At 41.9% G+C, this 19,544-nt stretch overlaps 2 protein-coding genes across 2 annotated transcripts in view; one reads left to right on the plus strand and one right to left on the minus strand.

The window, feature by feature from the left end:
- Positions 1-2,582: 2,582 nt before the first annotated feature.
- On the minus strand, positions 2,583-11,372 carry LOC8035802. The gene is made up of 5 exons (XM_002400651.3): positions 11,321-11,372; positions 8,132-8,230; positions 5,943-5,968; positions 4,183-4,290; positions 2,583-2,735 (listed from the first exon to the last, which is right to left on the minus strand). Exons 1-5 carry the CDS (start codon positions 11,370-11,372, stop codon positions 2,583-2,585), a joined length of 438 nt encoding a protein of 145 aa, XP_002400695.3.
- A 7,322-nt stretch (positions 11,373-18,694) lies between these two features.
- The window catches only part of LOC120838229, a 45,630-nt gene continuing 44,780 nt past the window's right edge, over positions 18,695-19,544 (plus strand). Inside the window, exon 1 of the mRNA XM_040208057.1 lies at positions 18,695-18,803. Within this exon, the coding sequence (XP_040063991.1) occupies positions 18,755-18,803 (49 nt within the window). The 5' untranslated portion in view covers positions 18,695-18,754. The remainder of the gene's footprint in view (positions 18,804-19,544) is intronic.

Here is a 19,544-nt window from a genome sequence, read left to right on the forward strand (position 1 = left end):
AAAATTAGCGCAAATACAAGGAAGGAAGAACGTTAGGACAGGAAAGAGCGCTACTTACAACTGGCTTTAATTATAAGGTGAAAAAAGAAGAAAAAGAAAACAAAACCCGGAGAGGGGTTTTGTTTTCTTGGAGTAGAACAAGACTTGTTCTACTCCATTCTGCACGTCAAGCTCTTCACAGCCGTAAGGGAATCCATCGAAGAAAACGGGACCATCTCCTTTCAGAATCAATGTGGCGTTCAGGTCGAATCTTTTTTAGAACTACTGAAGTTCTACTTGTCAGCCACAATTGTCACGTTCAATGATGCATTTTACCTGCAAAAGAAAGGTATATGCACTATAGGGTCGTGCGTGGCGCCTGTCCTCTGCGACATTTTTCTGGCCAAATGTGATAGGGCTATAGCCGACAGGTTCACTGACGCACATGTCTCACACATTTTTCGCTACGTGGACGATTACCTTGTCCTCCTTAAACAACGACCTGTTAGAAACGAGAAGCAGTTTTTGAGCCACATACGATCCACCTTCATCGAGCAAGCAGAGGGTCTTAAGTTCACTGATGAATCACCGGAGAATGCCACCCTCCAGTTTCTGGATTTGAGACTGTCGTTCCTGCAAGACCACACCTGTTGGATGTATTCCCCATGCTCCAAGAAACGACTTTTACCGTATGACTCTGCTCATTCTAAACTCATCAAGAGAGCTATTGTCACTGGATGCTTCAGCACGGCTCTTAAAAAGTCATGTCCGCATTCAGCGGGGGAGAGCTTTGACGCTCAAGTTCACCGACTGAGGTGTTCAGGTTTTCCTGACTCAATCTTATTTGATGTTGCAGAACGTCTGCTCACGTCACAGAAAAGACAACGAAAATCAGAAAAGACACGGCGTCCTGCTATTGTTCCCTATATCCATTGCTTGGCACACAATCTCAAGAGAGTAGCCTCCAAGTATGATGTACAGGTAGCACTTTCAGCACCGGACAAGCTCAAAAAACTTTGCCCAAGAATAAACAACACAAAAGAAGAAAATGTTCAATGCCAAACAAGACACCAACATAAGTACGTGGACTGTAAGAGTCATGTCGTTTATGAAGTACCTTTTTCCTGTGGAAAGGTCTATGTGGGGCAGTCGGGTCGCTGCATCAATGTTAGATTGAGAGAGCATGACCTCTCACTGAAAGCCTCTTCATCTGGACATCTTGCGGTGCATGTTCGTGACTGTCATTGTACCCCTTTGTTTAATCAGACGAAGGTGTTAAAACATCTCAATGACAAAAGAGCCTTAGAAATCTATGAAGCGTACAAGATCAAGAAAGAAGAAAACAAATGTGTTAGTGCCCCGTCAGTCTTCCTTTCAGAGAAAGAGCTGAGATACCTCGACACGTGCCCCTGATATTTGCGTCCTGCTGCTTGGTTACCGGCAACAGTGTCGCCACTTCATGCTGGAAGAATTTGCCGGTGTCCCGTGTGTGTGTGTGTGCGGCTACTGCAGGTGACTCATGTGTGACTAATAGATCTGCGGGATGGTCACCGGCAGCAGTTCGCCTCTTCATGCTCGCAAAGGGTTTGCCGGTGTCTCGTGTGTGTGCTGCTAGTGCTGCTGCCTGCGCATTTGCCGATGCGATTCTGCAGATCTGCCTTTATTTCATTTTATTCTATTTTATTATTTTATTATTTTAATTTGTATTTTCACCTTAATTATTTTCGCTCTCTGTATCACTTCTTTTTTGTCAGTGCTTTGTTCCCCTCTCCGGGTTTTGTTTTCTTTTTCTTCTTTTTTCACCTTATAATTAAAGCCAGTTGTAAGTAGCGCTCTTTCCTGTCCTAACGTTCTTCCTTCCTTGTATTTGCGCTAATTTTCTCATTATGTTTAGCCAACTAGCCCACCAGATGATTTTAATACGAACGCACTGCCAGTGTGTCGGCCATGAAGGCTTCCTTATGCCTCCCCACTCTCATTTCTCGCCGAAGAATATCACGGATCTGTCTTTTCCAGAAGATTTTTTATTACCACCCTCTACTCAGACAGTCTCTACTGTTAGAACCACATCGTTCATCCTGACGACTTTTTAACTTCCTTAGTGTACGTCGCACCCATGGTTCCACTGTCACCTTGAACAGCTCATTTCTTCCCTTTGCCATAATAGAGTGGAACAATCTACCGGACCATGTAGTGCTCATCAGTGACCCCGACCTCTTCAGACATGCTGTATCGTCTATATTTGATATGTAATCAGTGCGATGCTCCTACCTATGGCCAGTGCTCAGCCACATCTTGTTTCTATGTTTTGTTTTTGTTTTTATTGTATAAAAGCTCTACTTGTGTGCGACTTTGTATTGCACCCCCCCCCCCCTTTATGTAATGCCCCTGGCGGGGCCTTTAAGGGATAATAAATGAAATGAAATGGAAATGAAACAATTTTCTTGTCCTTTGCTTCCAGATGGTCAAGCTTTAGGATTGAGCGGTCAAGCATTCACATGCCAATAATAAACCACAATAGACTTTTGATTATTTAATATTCAATTTGATTGCCTCCACGCAGAACCAGCGTCCATTGCAGATTCGTAGGGTTTATTTTTTAATTATTTTTGTTTACGGGTCGGCGCCGCGTCGGCACTGCTGTTTCCATTCGTTGTACCCAAATAATCTTCTGAATCAAATGATCCTTCACTTCCAGCGCCACTAGATGTGACGCATCTCCCTCGCCGACAGATTCCAGAGAAAACCGCAAACCGCTGCAAAAGTAGATAAAAAAACAAATATTTTTGTGAACACGTGAAAGAAAAAACCTAATCTCCCACGGTTTGTAGGATTTTATGTTTTAAATATGATAGTGACCTAAGTGGTTTCTATGTACAAAAAAAACATGCAAAAAGACATGTATAAAAGACAGGTAATTTGAGGAGCTACGAAAATGGTGAACTGTGTTTGACCATTGAGAAAACTTTACTTTTTAATAGAAAGCAATTTCTTTGAAGACGAAATTTAGCTACTTTTTTGTTGTCTTTTCCTACAATATCTTTACGCCGCCATTGTGTCACATGTTTTCGCTATTTTCGATATCTAAAAGTTTTGTATTATATCTAATCTAATTTTTATTCATTTTCGAACATTCTTGTAACATCGATTTGAGTTCTATTAGCATCGAAAGTTGTTAATGAACTTAAATATGGTCAATATATTTGAATGTTAGTGTAAGTCTTGGCCGAAGAAAAAACAACTAATTAACACAGAGCTTCAGCCATGTAAAGAACTGTTGGCAAACAGATAATAAAATATCTCACCTAGGAGCAATTATTCGTAGCATTTTCGTAGAAATTAAGGCCTGTTTATAGCTTTTTAACGTTACTTTGGAAATTTGTCACCATGTACAAGTGAATTCGCGAGAGATACGATATTGTTATGCATTGTCTCATACTCTTAGAAGGCCTTTATTTTTATTTCGCGCCCTTTGATATTAAGTGCAATAGTATTATTAATTCAACTATACCAGCTCTCTTGCTTAAATAACCAATTATTCGCTCTACTAGAAAATGGTATCGAAAAAATTCAATATTTTTTATTCACAAACTCGAAAAAACATAGGACTGAAATGCGCAAGCTATCAAGAACGTGTACTTCTTTTCCATTGAAATTTTAAAAAAATCGTTTGCAACTTTCTAGTAAAATAACGGTTAGTTCTGTAACCTCGGCATTTCTCCGCACTGCTAGGTGCATCAATTGGGTGTAGACTGATCGGTCTGCAAAACGTTGTTTTTTTGTTTTTTTGGTGGTGACAAACAAGTGTAATATCTTTTCTTTTTTTTTTTGGGGGGGGGGGGGGAAGGGGGGGGGGGAGGGGGGACACTTTCTGCTACGTATAATGCATGCATAACTATGTAAGTAGTTTTGAAATTCTCATAGTAGCCAAAATATGCCGAAGCATCCTCTTACGAAAATTGTCATCGTGCCATTTCGCGGCGCAATTTTTTTATTTGCACAAACACAACTGCCGTGACGATACTTAAGACAGGATCAAAAGCGATGGGGTGCAATCACTGCATTATGCCGTTGGTTGAGCTTTCTCAGTCCTGTGGTAGACTTCATTGACTCCCCTATTCATTCCAAAACAAAGTGCCCACAACATATTTTACTATGTAGCGAATACATTTAACCTTTTATTAACGTTTGCATTGTGTGTACCTTGCAGTGCGTTCCATCCGGCTTTTTTTCCAGGCTTAGAACCGGAAGAGAAAACTGAAGCAGAGACCCACGTTGGCAAACGTAGTAACAGGGGAAAAAAGGTACAGTCTGTAAATACGCGAAGCCAAGTATCAGATCCGATAGACATGCCCATATATCGAATCAAGCATTTCGTTCTCAGCAAGTTGCAAGCATGCTGCAAGTTTCTTCTTCCTTTGTTTATTTTCGTCATATTTAGTTAAACCTAAACGCTGTGCTCCGAGATACGTCTGAAAATATTAGTCTTCACATCTAACGAAGGTACAAGCATTATACAGTTATGTGCGTGTTGGTTGGCTTTAACTGATACCGTTAACATTTTCAGGTCTTGGCAGCTGATTATACGATCCTGAGCAATCGAGATAATTATGTTATTTAGTGCGAATGTTTGAGAAAAAAACTCGCCTGGCTTAGACATACCGTCAAATGCAGTGAAGTTATTACAGGACTTGATGAGTTTTTTGATGGGAACTGTTGACAACGTGTCAACAATTTGTCCGTTTAATTTAGAAGGTAATTGCAACGTCTTGTACCGTAGCACTGAGATGTCAAGTAACACCGTGGCGTCCAATGTCATTGTCACGTCACATGACACCACGACAACACGTGACATTACACAATTCTAATTGCCCCGCCAAATTTAGTGGTGAAATTTGAGTCACATTGAAATTGTGATGTCATGGGATGTCATTACGTAACGTGGTATTGTGACGTCATTCTTTCAAAACCACACGACCAAGAAAGTCCGTGGTGGGTTCCCATATGAAGATATTGCTTTAAAAGTCACCAATACACTACATGACAAACGGCGTTTACCTAGTATGTTTGGGTGTAATGTACAGCTAGCCTTTATTAGGGTCCTTAAAGACCGACGACCAGGTCGCGCTTTCCACTTTTCCCCCGCTTCTTCCTCTCCCCCCCCTACCCTGTCCACTGTTGCCTGTTTCCTCCTCCCCCATGGCGAGGAGGATCTTCTGCCTTGCAGAATCTCGGGTCTGGTCGTCGGCCTTTCAAGGGGCACTCCGGCGTTTTCAACATGGTCCCCGATTTGTATCCAGATTGACAAAACGGACCAAGAAACATCACTGAAATAGTAGCCAAAATATAAAGAAAAAATGTTTTACCGCAAAGTTATTGATTTTAGAATTTCGGGCAGCACATTTCTTTTTTAACTAAAGGTTTCTATACTGACCAATAAAAAAGTGACGCGAGCGGCAGGCAGCTGTTCACTCTTGGTACTTTAGAATTTGTTCCCGACTGATTACATGCACTTTCATAGTTTCATGTGAATGCTTTGGAAGCTTGTTACAGCACCCGCGCAGCAGCACGAAACAAATAGCCGGCAGACTGTTTATTAAACTACTTGCTAACCATACAAGCCTGCCTGCCTAGGGACGTCATGGCATTGAAAAGCGCGGGTATATTTTAATGTTTTGTGCTACAAAATAACATACCGGAAAGGATAAAGGCCGATAATTGAGACAATTGACGGCGTACCCCTTAACGGAAGAATAGGAAGACCTCTTGTCATTCTTTTCATTTTTACTGTTTCGAATAGAGGTGCGTTTAAATTTGAATAAAATGTTAAACTCGTTGCAATTACCTATATGCATATCGTGTCGCAAAAAATATCAAAGTTATTTTCCTCGTTCAGGTTCCTGTATTAGCATTTCTTTCCGCGATTGTGATATCTTAGCGAAATAGGAAGAGTTTCAACTTACCCAAACTCTTGAACATCTGCTTAAACCTGTCGAAATTGTGATATGAACTTCCTAAGTGGTGATTTATATTTAAGGGAGAGTTTCAGGTATATTTTCTTTAACGAAGTATATTTTCTTTATTGATTTTCTTTGCTAGCTTACCATGTACGGCTAAGAGAATATCTCAAATGAAGCAAAACATTAGGTCTTCACAAATAAAAAAAGCTTCAAACCTGCAAAAACCTGCCTGAAGCAAAATAAAACATCAATATTGTTTTCAACTTTTATTATTAATAAACTATCTTATATTGAAAATAGATCAGGTTGCTTACAAACCTAAGGACGACGAACAACTTTCACCAACTAAATCAACCTAATGCATTTTATAAAAAAATTCTCCGCTATGTCTTTCCAATGCCTTATACAGTGCTGTTCCTAAATTTTCCATTTAATTTGAAATGTAGTGTGACCCTGCTTCAACTAATGCTCCACTCGACAAATTGTAAAAAAAAAAAGAAAAATTAGAAGGCCGATATTTTCTCTATTTTACTTTAAGCATTTTGCGGCTGGCAAATCTCCATATCGTGTTCTACCCCGATCATTTCCATCATTCAAAACATTTTGGCAACTTCTTTCAATGAGTGGATACGAAATGTATCAAGTTGCGTAACTAACCGAAAACATGCTCCTACTAAGTGTGAAAGCTTGTAAGCTATTAGACACGAAACTTTATAGAATTGCAATTATGTGTCATGGCATTCTTTCTCAAAGAAACGCCTCAGAGTCACTATAAGCGTTTGGCATTTCGCAGAAGCGGCGAACGCAATAACTAATTTACTGCGATAAGAACCTAAGCCACGAATCTTGCTTTCTGACACATTTAGGGGTTATTCACATTTTCATTGCAATTAAATTTGCGAGAGATGCTCACTACAAAATATAGCTTCCATGATAAATCCATGCTAGTATGGAGTTAACACTATGCATTCCTGAATAATCCAAAACATAAATGTAAATGGGCTGCTTGCTCACAGTTATATAAAAAGCGTATACGAGAAATAAATTTTTCACGGGCTGTATCCACTGAAATTCTCGAAGCTCTGAAATCACCTTCGAATTATTACATTTTATATTGCAACGTATGATATTGTCTACTTGTTGGCTAAGAATGATGGCTTTGCCTTGAGAATCACAGGTTAAGAACATACCTAATTTTTACATATTATATTTCATATTCCTTGCTCATAAAAATTACAAACTTCTCTGCACGTTTGCGACTCACAATAATAACAGTCTGTTGGATTATAAAAATATGGAAACCGATGGAGCTAAAAATGCGGGAACGGAGCATTACGTTTTAAAATGAAAAATCTCAACCAGACAGTGATTTCAGCCCCAAGCTACGTTGAGTTCGAAAAAGAATCATAATCATCATAGACCTCCATAACTTTAAAACTGCAAGGTCTTCCATCTGCAAATATTGTTTGTGATTAATCTACCATAAGCTATTCCGCATGGAGAAACATGTACGACTAGATGCTACTCCGCGCGGAGTAACATGCAGTAGCAGACTTTTCTCAATGAGATGCGAGGAAGAACTAAGTTTGTTGCATAACAAAGAACTATAGTTTTAAATTAAAACATTGTAAAAAGCGCTTTGGTTTAGTAGTCCGGATTTCAAAATTCATTGAGCACCGTGCGAACCAAACGTGCACGATTTTGTACGTTCCGGCTGAATATAGAGAGCTATTAATTGTGAATAGTTTCCTATTTTGGACAGAGACTAATTTCTATACACACTAACTCCAATACGTGGGGACAGCGGACACCACAACATAAATACATAGGGTTAATTCAGTTATATTTTTGTATCACACTACACTACCTTGCCTGCATCAATAATATAATATTTTGTCTAATTTCTCTGTGTGCCATTTTTTGCCAGCCTTGACCTTTAGTACGCGGGGGGGGGGGGGGGGGGTATTCGTTTCCAATGGAACTTTGAGAATAACACGAGCCAACTTGAGATGCTAGAGACCTTTGACATACTGTGATGGCATACGCCAAAGGGTCCACGCTTTTTGTGCTAGCCTAATGTATTGGTGTAAATAAAAAAAGTCACACCAGGTCACCAGGATGCAGCTGGGTGGCTATATGTACATTCTTGTGCCCTGCCCTCTCAATTGTGAACAGTTTGTAAGTAAACTCACCTGCTACAGCCCCTGGCTGACTAATCAGCTGACGAAGAATCGGCAGGAGTAAGAGTGTGGTTGCGGTTGACAGGAGAATCAGTGTGCATGAACACGTCTCTAAAAGATTTATTTATTTAGTCACAATTGTATTGATCTAATAAATAACTATAAGGGGAATACCATGAAACAAAATATAAAACACCTTATGCACAGAAAGATAGCAAATAAGGTTTAGGTGACAGAAGGCATTGCCATCACCCGAGGTCAAGTAGCAGACCAAATTGAAATGAAAATTCGCCAAAATACACAAAATTACACGTGATACTGCCAAAAAAATGTTTTCACGCCAGTTGAATAACAGCTTTTGCTCACAGGTTCATACTTGTTTGTATGCTTATGAAGGCTGAATATAGTAGACAAAACAAGGTGAACTGAATACTTAATAAAAGCTGCCATTTAAACCTTTTGCGGTTTGTGTATGCTTCGTCCGTCTTAAGCGAAATCTAAGCCGATATATATAACGATTAAATGTCGCAACAGGAAAAAAAAAAGCTATGTTCCGGCGCAAGTAAACGGAACGAAAGTTTACGTTTAGATTCGAACGGCCATCCCGAAAACGCGAACGTACTTAGACTACGGGTGAAAGGGGCAAAGAATAGTCAGCGCGACGCAGGTACTTCTGCCACATGTGTATTGCGACCGCTCCTCTTTCGAGAAAATAGCGCGTCGTCTGCTCTGCGACATGGTGACATCGGCAGCGTCGCTCGGTTCCTGGCGCTACTGGGGGCGCGGAGTTCGGGAGCCCACGTCACAATACAGGCGCCGTAAAAATGAAAAATATTCAACTCTTAAAAAAGAAACCGGAACGCGTAAAACAGAGATAAGATGGCCGCAAAAGTCTTAAAGTGTTCGTTGTCAGAGCAACGTAGTAAGTGTTTGTTTGGACCGCGCATTACAGTGCGCAAGGTTCTGCACCAAGCTACTTCCATTTCGCTACATCTTGTTGATAAGTGGTTTTCAGCCCGCAACCGAATTGAAAGGTTGAAAGGTAAATATGCCAATTGCGTATCCAAGTACATGGTACACAGAAGGGCCGCTAGCTTTGAAGTGTTAATTTATGTTTCATAGGAACAGAGAGCAAGTTTATATCGGCACTTAGCATGCACTGCGGTCAGGTAAGCAATGAAGTCTAAATTGAAGTGTCGACGCGGTTTGAACTGCCCTGCCTACAAAACATGGTTTTGTTCAGTTAGAATTACGAAACGACCACTTAAAGACCGTATGTTCTTGTACATGTGTGTGTGTACGAGAGAGAGGGGCGTGAAAGCGTAAACAGCAAGAGAAGAGTAGCGGGCACCTCGCGATCCTGACAGCAGACGAATCTCATCATACGCAAATTAAGGCGACATCATTACTAGACAGTAGTAAAATAGATAAATGGGCTAGTTGGTACATCATTGAATGGAAAGCGCCGAATAAACAAGGACCAAGAAGGGGACAGAGACGAAGCGCTTCGTCTCTGTCCCCTTCTTGGTCCTTGTTTATTCGGCGCTTTCCATTCAATACTAGATAGTATTGTCCAAAACGCGCCTGTGCTTTAAGGTCACTGGAACATGGCTGTTACTGGCGCGTCTAATGTTTTAAAAGCTCATGCGTCGGACTGTTTCCGAAACAAAAATAAGATACGTCACAGACACTCTCAGGGAATCGTAAACATTCTCGCGATCCTGACGGACAGTTGTACAAACGTCGGGTAGGACGATTATTTAGCTTATGTGTGTCCTATAGTTAAACGTGAGCGCGTTGGTTTTGATGACTTATTACAGAAGCAGCCAAAAGAACTAACCTTACGCTGAAATGAAGTGTTTTGACTGTGTTATTTATTGACTGTTCTGCAGTTTCTAAATTATTATTTGCTGTAGCTATTTAATTATTCCCCCTTACTTTATGACGTGCTTTTGTTATTTGAAGGACAGTTTTGAGGCTGGTTATTTTACTTCTCTCTCGCAACAGTAGCAAACCGTGGTGATGGATAGCACTAATTATGGAATATTTCCTTTCCAATTTATTAAAATTAAACCACGATTTATATAAATCATGCTTCGTTTCTATGTTCTGCATTGCCTGCAATCTGCGTTACGTGTAACATTAATCGCAATTTCGAATCGTGATCAAGCAGAATATTTGGCGAGCTAAGCACTGCATATGAAAGGTCAGTTGGGGCCATTCACTTTTCCTTCCTCTGTTTTTGCTATTTCATATCTAAACAGTGCCTTTGTTAGTCACGCCTTTAAAGTACAAGAAACATCGCCGCGGCTGCTGTTTGCGACGACTTCTCTCATCCCTTAGTGCCTTACAAGAGAAGTACGTTAGCTCATCGCCGGCTGTTTATTAAAAAGTACGCATAGCAAGACGGTAATCATTATTAGCCAATTACAAAATTTTTATCTTCAGTTCTAACTAATTTTTGTTTTCCAAATCAGTCAAATACAAACAAGAGCTCAGGGTCAAATCACGACTTCTTTTTTTTTTTAATTAATGCTTCACATTTAATTATCGTGGCTGAAAGTTAATCACTTAATATGCTAGTTGCAAACATACTAGGTTTATGAATGCGGTTCACGAAAGCCGCTATCATTACGTGAGATTTATTTTCGCTTACCTACCGAACGGCACTTTTTGTTAACAGTACTATTTCCCTTCTTCTTTTTTTTTTTTGGGGGGGGGGGGGGGGGGGGCAGAGCTAAAAAGTTATTTTTTTCACGTTATAAAAGTTCAACGTTTTCTAGAAGATTTTCGTAAAACATGATCTCTTAAATTATTTTTATCTTAATGTCTGACATAATAAATCATGTTGCTAGGTCCCATGTGGTCATTTCTATACGCCCATTAAGTATTTAAGCTTTTCTTGTTTTTAGTAAACTACGTGCGACAGTACATTCGGCATACACATCAAACTATTGAATATTTCATGAAGAGCCCCGTATTCTCGCAACTATTGAATAATAAATAACATAAAAATAATAATAGTTGCGACTTCCCCAGGAATGTTATTTCTATAACCGTATACATCTTTATGTTCAATCGACGTTCATGACATGACATGTATTTAGATAGTCGTTGGGAATGTAGATTCCGTTGAGATAATATTTTTACAACGTCTAAACTCGGTACTCCCATAGGTAGTTGAAGACTGATCAAACTTACCAATTATCCACAAAACTAAAAGGCCACTAACGAATATTCGAGGAATGTTCATTTCTACAACTTCCAGTGACTGCCACCAGGATTCTCTAAACGAGTGAAGACTAAATCAAAGTTTGGGTTTATATAAAGATCTGCCTGTAAGATCTGGCTTTATATAAAGATCCGCTATATGAAAAGTGATTCAGATGCCCACGAACAGTTTTGGTTCTCCTTGACTCATGATAATGTATTCATGTTATATATATTTTTTTTTCTAACTATTGTTCGCTTCGTGTGAGTTCTATGTTGAAACCGGTTGCTTTCGACGGCTCAGGGACATGCTTCTCTATTTCGATTGTTGTAGCGCTGACTTGGGATAACCTCAGAAGCAAAGTTGAAGCCTTAAAAAAAAAGCAAAAGGCCCCGGTACATTGTGTGTTCGTAGCCACTGTTGGTACAATAAACTTTGTACACCTACGCATTCTTCGCGTTGTTTGCTTCTTTCTTCTCGGAAAGCCAGCCCGCAGCAAAATCCGCATAGCAACATAACTGCTGTAACTCTACTGCTTTTGTATTGTCCGTTACGTTTCTCTCGGTCCACAACCTGCGTCATAGCGGTACTATTCATATCATGTATCTCTTATGCTACAAAGTATTTCACTGAAAACTACGCATTTATAAGTTGGACGGAGCCAAATTCTCACAGGATAAAAAAAAAAGAATAAAATTGTAAGGCACTGACCAAACATCGATGGTAATAAAATGGGCCTAACTTTGTCTCACGTCAAGTTCGACCTCAGCCGTCGGTAAAATCCGATGGAGCCTGTTAAGCAGCACCGAAATTGCATCGTCACGCCACTCATTACCTTCGTGCGTCTGCTATTATCGAAAAAAAAAACAATCGCACGCAGTGAATGGGCCGCGATCCTGCGCTTTCTTCTGTGCGTGATTAGTTGAGCCGGTGGCAACTAACGGACAGAGACGACGAGCGCGTGACGATGCACTTCTCGCGCTGTTTGATAGACTTTATGCCGCTGTATCGCCGGCCGGCTGCGGTCGGACTTATGGTGAGTTTACACTTTCGAATGCAGAGCGCAAGTTCGTCTGCTTCTTGCACAGGGGTTGCGATGACGATGATGTCAGAACGCCGAGTTCTTATTGGCTGGTTTTAAAAAACAAATACGTATAGTGGTTAGACGTCGAGGTCGAGGCATCTTGTGCGTTCTGGAAGTTCAGTAACTTTTAAAAAGTGATCATGCAGTACCTCGAATGCTATAAAAAAACAATTTTTCTTAATAGTAGCTTTTTATAAACATTGTCAAATGCTTTCTTGAAATACAGGATTATGCCCAGTGTAAAAATGTTTTTCTCAAGGTTTTTATTTTTTTATTCCTATTTTTAATAAAACCGCATTGTGCATTTGGTATTATGCTATTCGCGGTGTAAAATCCGAGAAGTGTTTTGGTTATGACATGCTCAACTATTTTAGCAAATATTCAAAGTACTGAAATTAGCCTGTAGTTGTTTAAACGATCAAGCTGGCTACCCGTATGAATAGAAGCTACGCGTGTCATCTTAATTTTGTTCTGAGAAAACGCCCCGTAGAAAGACTAGGTTGCATATCTGTGTAAGCGGTGTGCTCGCTTGCAAACAGATGTCTTTTAACGCTCGAGGTCTTATATCACCTGCGCCAGAGGCACTTATAGTCTTTAAGAATAAGATAACATTTATTACTCTATGCTCATCGATAGGATACAAGTACACTACTCCCAAAGAGGGAGATAAATGCTTTCCAGCAGTATGTGGCATGGAACGTTTTCCACGTTGGTTATGGGATTCAGCTTCCGCGTATTGACTGATCAGAAGCCTCTAGTGAACAGCCTGGAAAACCTAAGATCATCACCGTCTGCCCGCGTACAGTGCCTTGCTCTCCAAATCCAGCAGTATTTGTTTGACGTAAAACACAAGGCAGGAATCAACAATTCATCGGAATACCTCTCAAGACATCCAGTGCCACTCTAGAGATGCATACTCGAATTGAAAAAGTTCCAGATGAGTATATCAGCTACATTCAATGACATTGCATTCCAAAAGTCTACCAAGTGGTTGTTGAAAAGACGAAGACATACAGACAACTACAGCTACTCGTAGGAGCTATACAAGATACTTGGCAAAATGACTGGATGCAACCAGAGCTAAATTATGTTTATTCGTCAGGACAGAACTCATCCAGGCACCAGGGTCCATTTACTCGAAGCCGGTTAAGTTTAAATGTGGCAAGAACTTAAACACCCTTCCCTACTAGGTTCCTACAAGTACCTAGCCAAGTTTGACGAGGGCTGGATGCGCGATAGCTCCGTGTTTTATTGTAAAGTGGTAGCTCGTGTCACCTATTGGTCGTTGCAAAAATAAAGTGGCTTTCGCAGAAAACTTTCTGACGAAGGGGGGACCCAGGGGCGCGTGCTGCGGGTTTTTTTCAACGCAGCACGGCATACATTTGAGCTTGAGAAACAGTTTTTTTTTGCTCGGGGTGCAAATAATGGGTAAGGCAAACCCGAATAAACCCGTGTTTCGTAACTTGTTTAATGCTTGGCTGTCTGAAGTCCAGACATGCCTCGTTTAAATATACTTCACAGTGAGAAAGAGGAGGACGAAGTTCAGTTATAGAAACGATAAAAAAGAAGTTAGCGGTGAATGTCGGGCGGCTCACCGGCACCATGTTTGGCCAGCATGTAAGAACTGTACAGAAAACCTTCTTCATAAAATGAAAATCGCGTACTTCGGCTTCCACAGGAATTGATACGTGGTCTGCTTTGCTGGCGCGATCAATGCCCGGTCGATCGAGTCAAGTCAATCCAATAGAATTCGGAAGACATTGCCACGTCGACAATTACTGCGTCCCTTTAGGCTTAGGAATGGCCTGGCTCGAAAGACGATCTAAAGCATGGGGCGGAATAACTGCTCATACTTTGCAGCTTAAGTGGGACAAAGCAAGGCGAAAGCCTCCTGCACCATTCATTGCAGACAAACGTGCCCTATTGTGCAGCAACTATGACATATTAGGCATGGTCCGATCCAACATGTATTCCGGATTCGTGTACGAGGACACGTAAAAAATACGTGTCCCGGAGCATGAATACGTAGCGAAATTTTACATTTTCGTTAGGACGGCTTTCCGGAAAACATGAGCATATACATTCAGAATACGGGCGAAGAAGAGCGAGGACACCTAGCGCGGGCGGAGGCTGGCAGAGGTACTTCGCGGCTACGGGAATCGATTTTTTGCGAAATCCCCCAAGCGCCCCGGCCCGCGCGCGAGGAATTATGGGAGAGATTGTCCTTCGCCTGGCCGCTCTGCCTTGAGATCGCTTTGCCTTGTCGCTTGTCTCCTCTTAATCCTCTGTTTTTCGATTCTATTACCTATTCTTATCTATTCCAGTGTATTTGTTATTGCCTCTAAGTGTTTCTATTTTCTTCGGCGCGCGATATTTCATGTAGATTATAGTATTTGTGCCTTTATTTTGCCTTTTTCGAAAGGAGTGCCGACTAGCAACACGCCGCTTCACGCGTCGTTCCCCGGGTGTGAACTACCGTTGCTACCGATTCCTATCGCGCTGTTAGCTGTTCATTTTTGGTTCATTTGACCCGCGTGCAGTCGAGAGGAGCCGTTTATGAACATCCGCGCACATGTCATAGGGGTAGGCAGAGCTTTGAATCAACAATCGCTACGCGAGAGCCGAGTGCGCTGTTATTTGGCCGCCCGCGCTCGCTCCGTTGACTCGCACTGCAGCGTATGCCTTCGAGTTCCGCTTACTTGACCAAGACACAACACGCCGCTTTGTCGCCACGAACCCTTTGTCCGAATGTGTGCGAAGCTGAGGCATATGCAACGCTGCGGCGCGCCTGACAACTAAAAGATCTTCCAGCAAAAAGTTGAGTGTTTCTATTTTTACGGAATCCATACTGAGACTCATTTATTAAACAGAACTTCTCGCAATACGATGTCATTGTGTTAAAAACAATTTTTTTCATAATGTGCGCTATGACTGGCAATATTGATATGGGTCTATAATTTATAAATCTTTTTTTACTGCCATTTTGGTATCATGGTTTCACAACAGCTGTTTTCAATTCAATAGGAACTTTCCTTGGTGAAAGTGATTCATTTACTATTTTTATTAGTTGTTCTAGTGACCGCCCCTACAAAAAATCGTGTTTTCATTTCGGCTATTCTCCCCTACATGATGTTTTCTATTTAGTTAAACTTGCTTTCTATGCTGCTGAATGTTCTGCTCATATTGCTACAGTTCCGTATTATTTTCATACTTTCAAAAAGTAACGAGAAATTAGAGTAATCCGTTACCAATATTTTGTAACGAAATTGCATTAAAAATTAGCTCCGAAAAAAAGTAACGTGGAAATAACAAAATTGCTTGAAAAAGTAATGGATTACTAGCAATCCGTTACTTGTAACGGATTACTTCCCAAGTCTGATTTCTCGCCAAAGTGGAGACGAAAGACGCGGAAGGCATGCGAACATTCGTGAAAGGGCGCAGGTTTTTCATGCGAGAACGCCAGAACCCTAGAACGTTTTCCGTCTTCATCTGGGAGTCACGGCGGCTCTGCCGGGGTCGGATGGTCGGATCTCCGCGCTGTGTAGCTCTTTTCTTGCTTATGTGTACCGGCGTCTCGCGGGAGTGCCGGCGCCTAGCGGCATTCCGTCTCTCGCGGGAGTGGCGCGCGGGGATTCTCGTCGAATTTTCCAGGTCTTTCCCCGCCGGCGTGCGCGTGCCGGAGGTGGATGCATTTGATCGGAGGCCTGCGGTTTAGAGAGCTCGTTTTAGTAAACGCCGTTTTACGGAGCCCAGTTTATCGAATCGCCTAACAGAGAAGATCAGTTCAGAGAAAAAGGCGATGAGCCTCCTTTTAGCGACTTTTGCCGCCGCGAAGTGGGGTGTACGAGTGGGCCAGGTGCGTTAATATTTTCGCAATGAGCCGCCGCAGACTGTCGCCAAGAAGCCACGTTAACCAGGGGGGGAAGGGGGGGGGGGGGGGCGGTACCACGCGCTTTAGTGATACACGCGCGAAGTAGGGGAGCCTTTTTCTTAACACCATCCCCTTTTTGGATAAACGGTACTTTCTCTTGTTCTGGTGAAATGACGTTCGATCAACCATACTAAACCCGAATTCGATGCTGCATTACTGTTTCCGCGGAGGCTCGGTGCGTCATCCCGTCGGGGCGTGGCGGCGGAGCGGTGACTTTGAGAGGGTCAGGCCGATTTTGTGACAGTCAGTAAGAGCAGTTATTGGCCTTCGTGTTTGTAAAATATGCTTACAAATATATTTACGCAAGTGGAAACACCTTGCTCCGCAGCGCGAAGCCTCTCACAATTTCCGGCGCACAGCGAACGGAATAGTAGCGCGAACACGCGCCCGATTGAAGACCGGTTCGGAAGGTTCTTTTGTTTTGCTCCGGTGCAAATTCAGCTCCAAAATGGCGGTGAACATTTCGGTTCAGGCTCTGTTCCGGTTCGGGCAAAATAAGCGGCTCAGTTCCGGTTACGGTTCAGTTCCGGTTGCGGTTCAGTTGCGGTTATGGCTCGCCACCCTTGGTCAGACTGGTCCGGGCATGGTTTCGGCGATGTCCCAGAAGCGCTCCCGGCCAGAGTGAGCGAGAGCCTAAGCTCGACCGCCCCTACTCAGGGAACGGAATCTATTACATGTCCGCAAGAAAATCAATTCCTGCCCTCCTCCCCTTCCCAACTCCACCAGAGATTTCGACCTGCCCAGTGCACTCTGGCTCGGAATAAAATGGTACTTGGTGCTGGTGTACGTGGTGACAATACTTCAAGAACTCGCATAGCGCTTGTGCCGCCTGCATCTCAACGCCGGATTCTACGACCAAGAGGCTCCCACTACGCCTTCTTCATCGGTTTCCACTGCTTCCCTTCAGTCGCTCGAGGTTGCGGCTCCATCCGCTACCGCGATGTCGGCTTCGCCGAATAACCACGCCTCTTCACTTCCATATGTTTTTCGTCCATTAGCTGTCATCCCTTTCTCCCCTCCCCCCAACCAATGATGACCGTTAGGCCTCTGGCTATGACATACGTGTTATCATTTTCGATTAAAAGGTTAAAAGGCGCGAACAAACAGGACGAAAAAAGAGACACGTACGACACGGACATGCGCCAACTTCCCACTGATTTATTGAAACACGAATGATCGTCAAACTCGATCCAAAACGCCTCAACACATGCAACTGATAAAAATTCCTATCGGTCATTACACACATCCTTGAAGAAACACAATTTTTTTGGTTAACAGATAAAGAAACGGCATGCTTACGCATCTGTCAGCCGCTTTGTGTATACAGAAAGCTTTGATTAGTTCTCTTTCAATTTTTTTCATTCGCTTTCTTGATAAACCTTGTGCGCTCAAACAAAGGTTCGCACCCACATCGTTTGCAGTGATCCGCAAGATGCACGCCCGAATTATTGCGTACAGCAAGCTTATGTTCGCGCGCTCTTTCATTAAAGCATCGGCCGGTCTGACCGATGTAAACTTGGCCGCAACTAAAAGGAAACTCATAAACCACCTTAGTCACGCATTCCGTGTATCTTGTTACATGTTTCTTTGAGCACACTACATGCTTTCGTTTTGTCATCGCGGAGCATATCTTTGAATGTCCGTGTCGTACGTGTCTCTTTTTTCGTCCTGTTTGTTCGCGCCTTTTAACCATTTAATCGATATGAACCACCGAGCCCCAACCAAAGTTTTATTATTATTTTCTCTTTGTCAAGCCTTCTTCCTCTCTCTCCCACTGAGCGAGATCTTGGGCGATATATGAAACAAAAACGTAAACATCTACCAACAACGGATTTGGCAGTGACCTGATGCGAGGCGGCCCCAGCGCGCCGTCAGCTTACTTGGTGGCGTCCCTAATATAGCGGCCGAATCACCATTCCCGTTTTCGGTGGTATTCCTAAGTGGGTAAAGGCAATCAAAAGGACCTAACAAAGAGACGAGGGAACTTAGCAGCAGTAACTTAAGGTAAAAACACTGTGAAGGTAGACTTAAAAATTTGTATGTTTTTGCCTCAAATTATTTTTTTTAATAAATCCCATTTTACTTTATAAGCGGTGTTTCTAGTTTCCTCTATTGGCGGTTTGATCGGAACACAGCCTCGTAGATGAGAATGTGAGCGTTCTCGCAAAGATCGGCACTTACCAAAATAATGAAAGCTGCACAAAAAAAATACGAAAGAAAACGGCACATTATGGCGCATTTAGAGTTGCTTCGTAGGGTGCGTCAAGCTCATACAATGGATAAAATGAACGTCACGTGAGAAATACTGCACATGTCGGGGAGTATATATTAACCGCAATGAGACTGTCTGAAGTCGGTTCTACTGCAAAATAGTTACCTTGCGCAAACTCTGAAGTGCACTTTCACCAAATGGCTTTGAAAATCCAGAGGCTGCAGTTTGTCTGGGCGATCCTCTTTGGTAATATTACATTATTTATGTCACACGGTTTTTCTCTTTGCGAGAATATTTGTGAAAACTGCTTTTTTGGTTTTCATGCTCTTACATTGGTGACCTTCTGGGTTAACATAGTTGGCAGTCTCCAACGAAGTATTTCTACTTTCTTTAATCTATTGCTTTAAATCAGATGGTTGAAATAGTTGCAAGGTACAAAATTCACTAAGTTGATGTTTTAAATATACACTAAATTCAGTTATAACTAATATTCGAACGTAGAAAATAGCTTTATTTTCACAAGTAAAAATGCGCAATGTACAATATCGAGGCGGTATAAGCCTCTCATGGGCTTGTGTACCTAGCTCGGCAGGTGGCGAAGTCGAGTATATTTAGATTGGGTGTGCCTAGTACGGGCCCGCAGCCTTTGAGTAAAGCCTACTTCTGAAAAAAAAAAACGTTAGAACATGCTAATTATATGGAAGTATGTAATTTTTGTTTGCAACTTTAGGTTGCGATAACTGTTGTTTTCTAATTATAAACGTGTTGCCTATAGGCCTATAGATTTTTTAGCTTAATCAGTTATCCAGACTGTATTCTAGTATTTCCAATTAAAACAGAAATGCTTTTAACCCTCTTGAAGGTAGTCAAAACAATGCATACCCACACGAAACTAACATGCTACACTAGAACACGAGCTGGCGTTACTTTTATGTGTCTTACTTACTGAATGTATTATCTCCTCATTTTACCCCATGAATAACACCG

The sequence above is a fragment of the Ixodes scapularis genome, unplaced genomic scaffold, assembly GCF_016920785.2.
Source record: "Ixodes scapularis isolate PalLabHiFi unplaced genomic scaffold, ASM1692078v2 PGA_scaffold1__304_contigs__length_218370807, whole genome shotgun sequence".
Lineage (NCBI taxonomy): Eukaryota > Metazoa > Arthropoda > Arachnida > Ixodida > Ixodidae > Ixodes > Ixodes scapularis.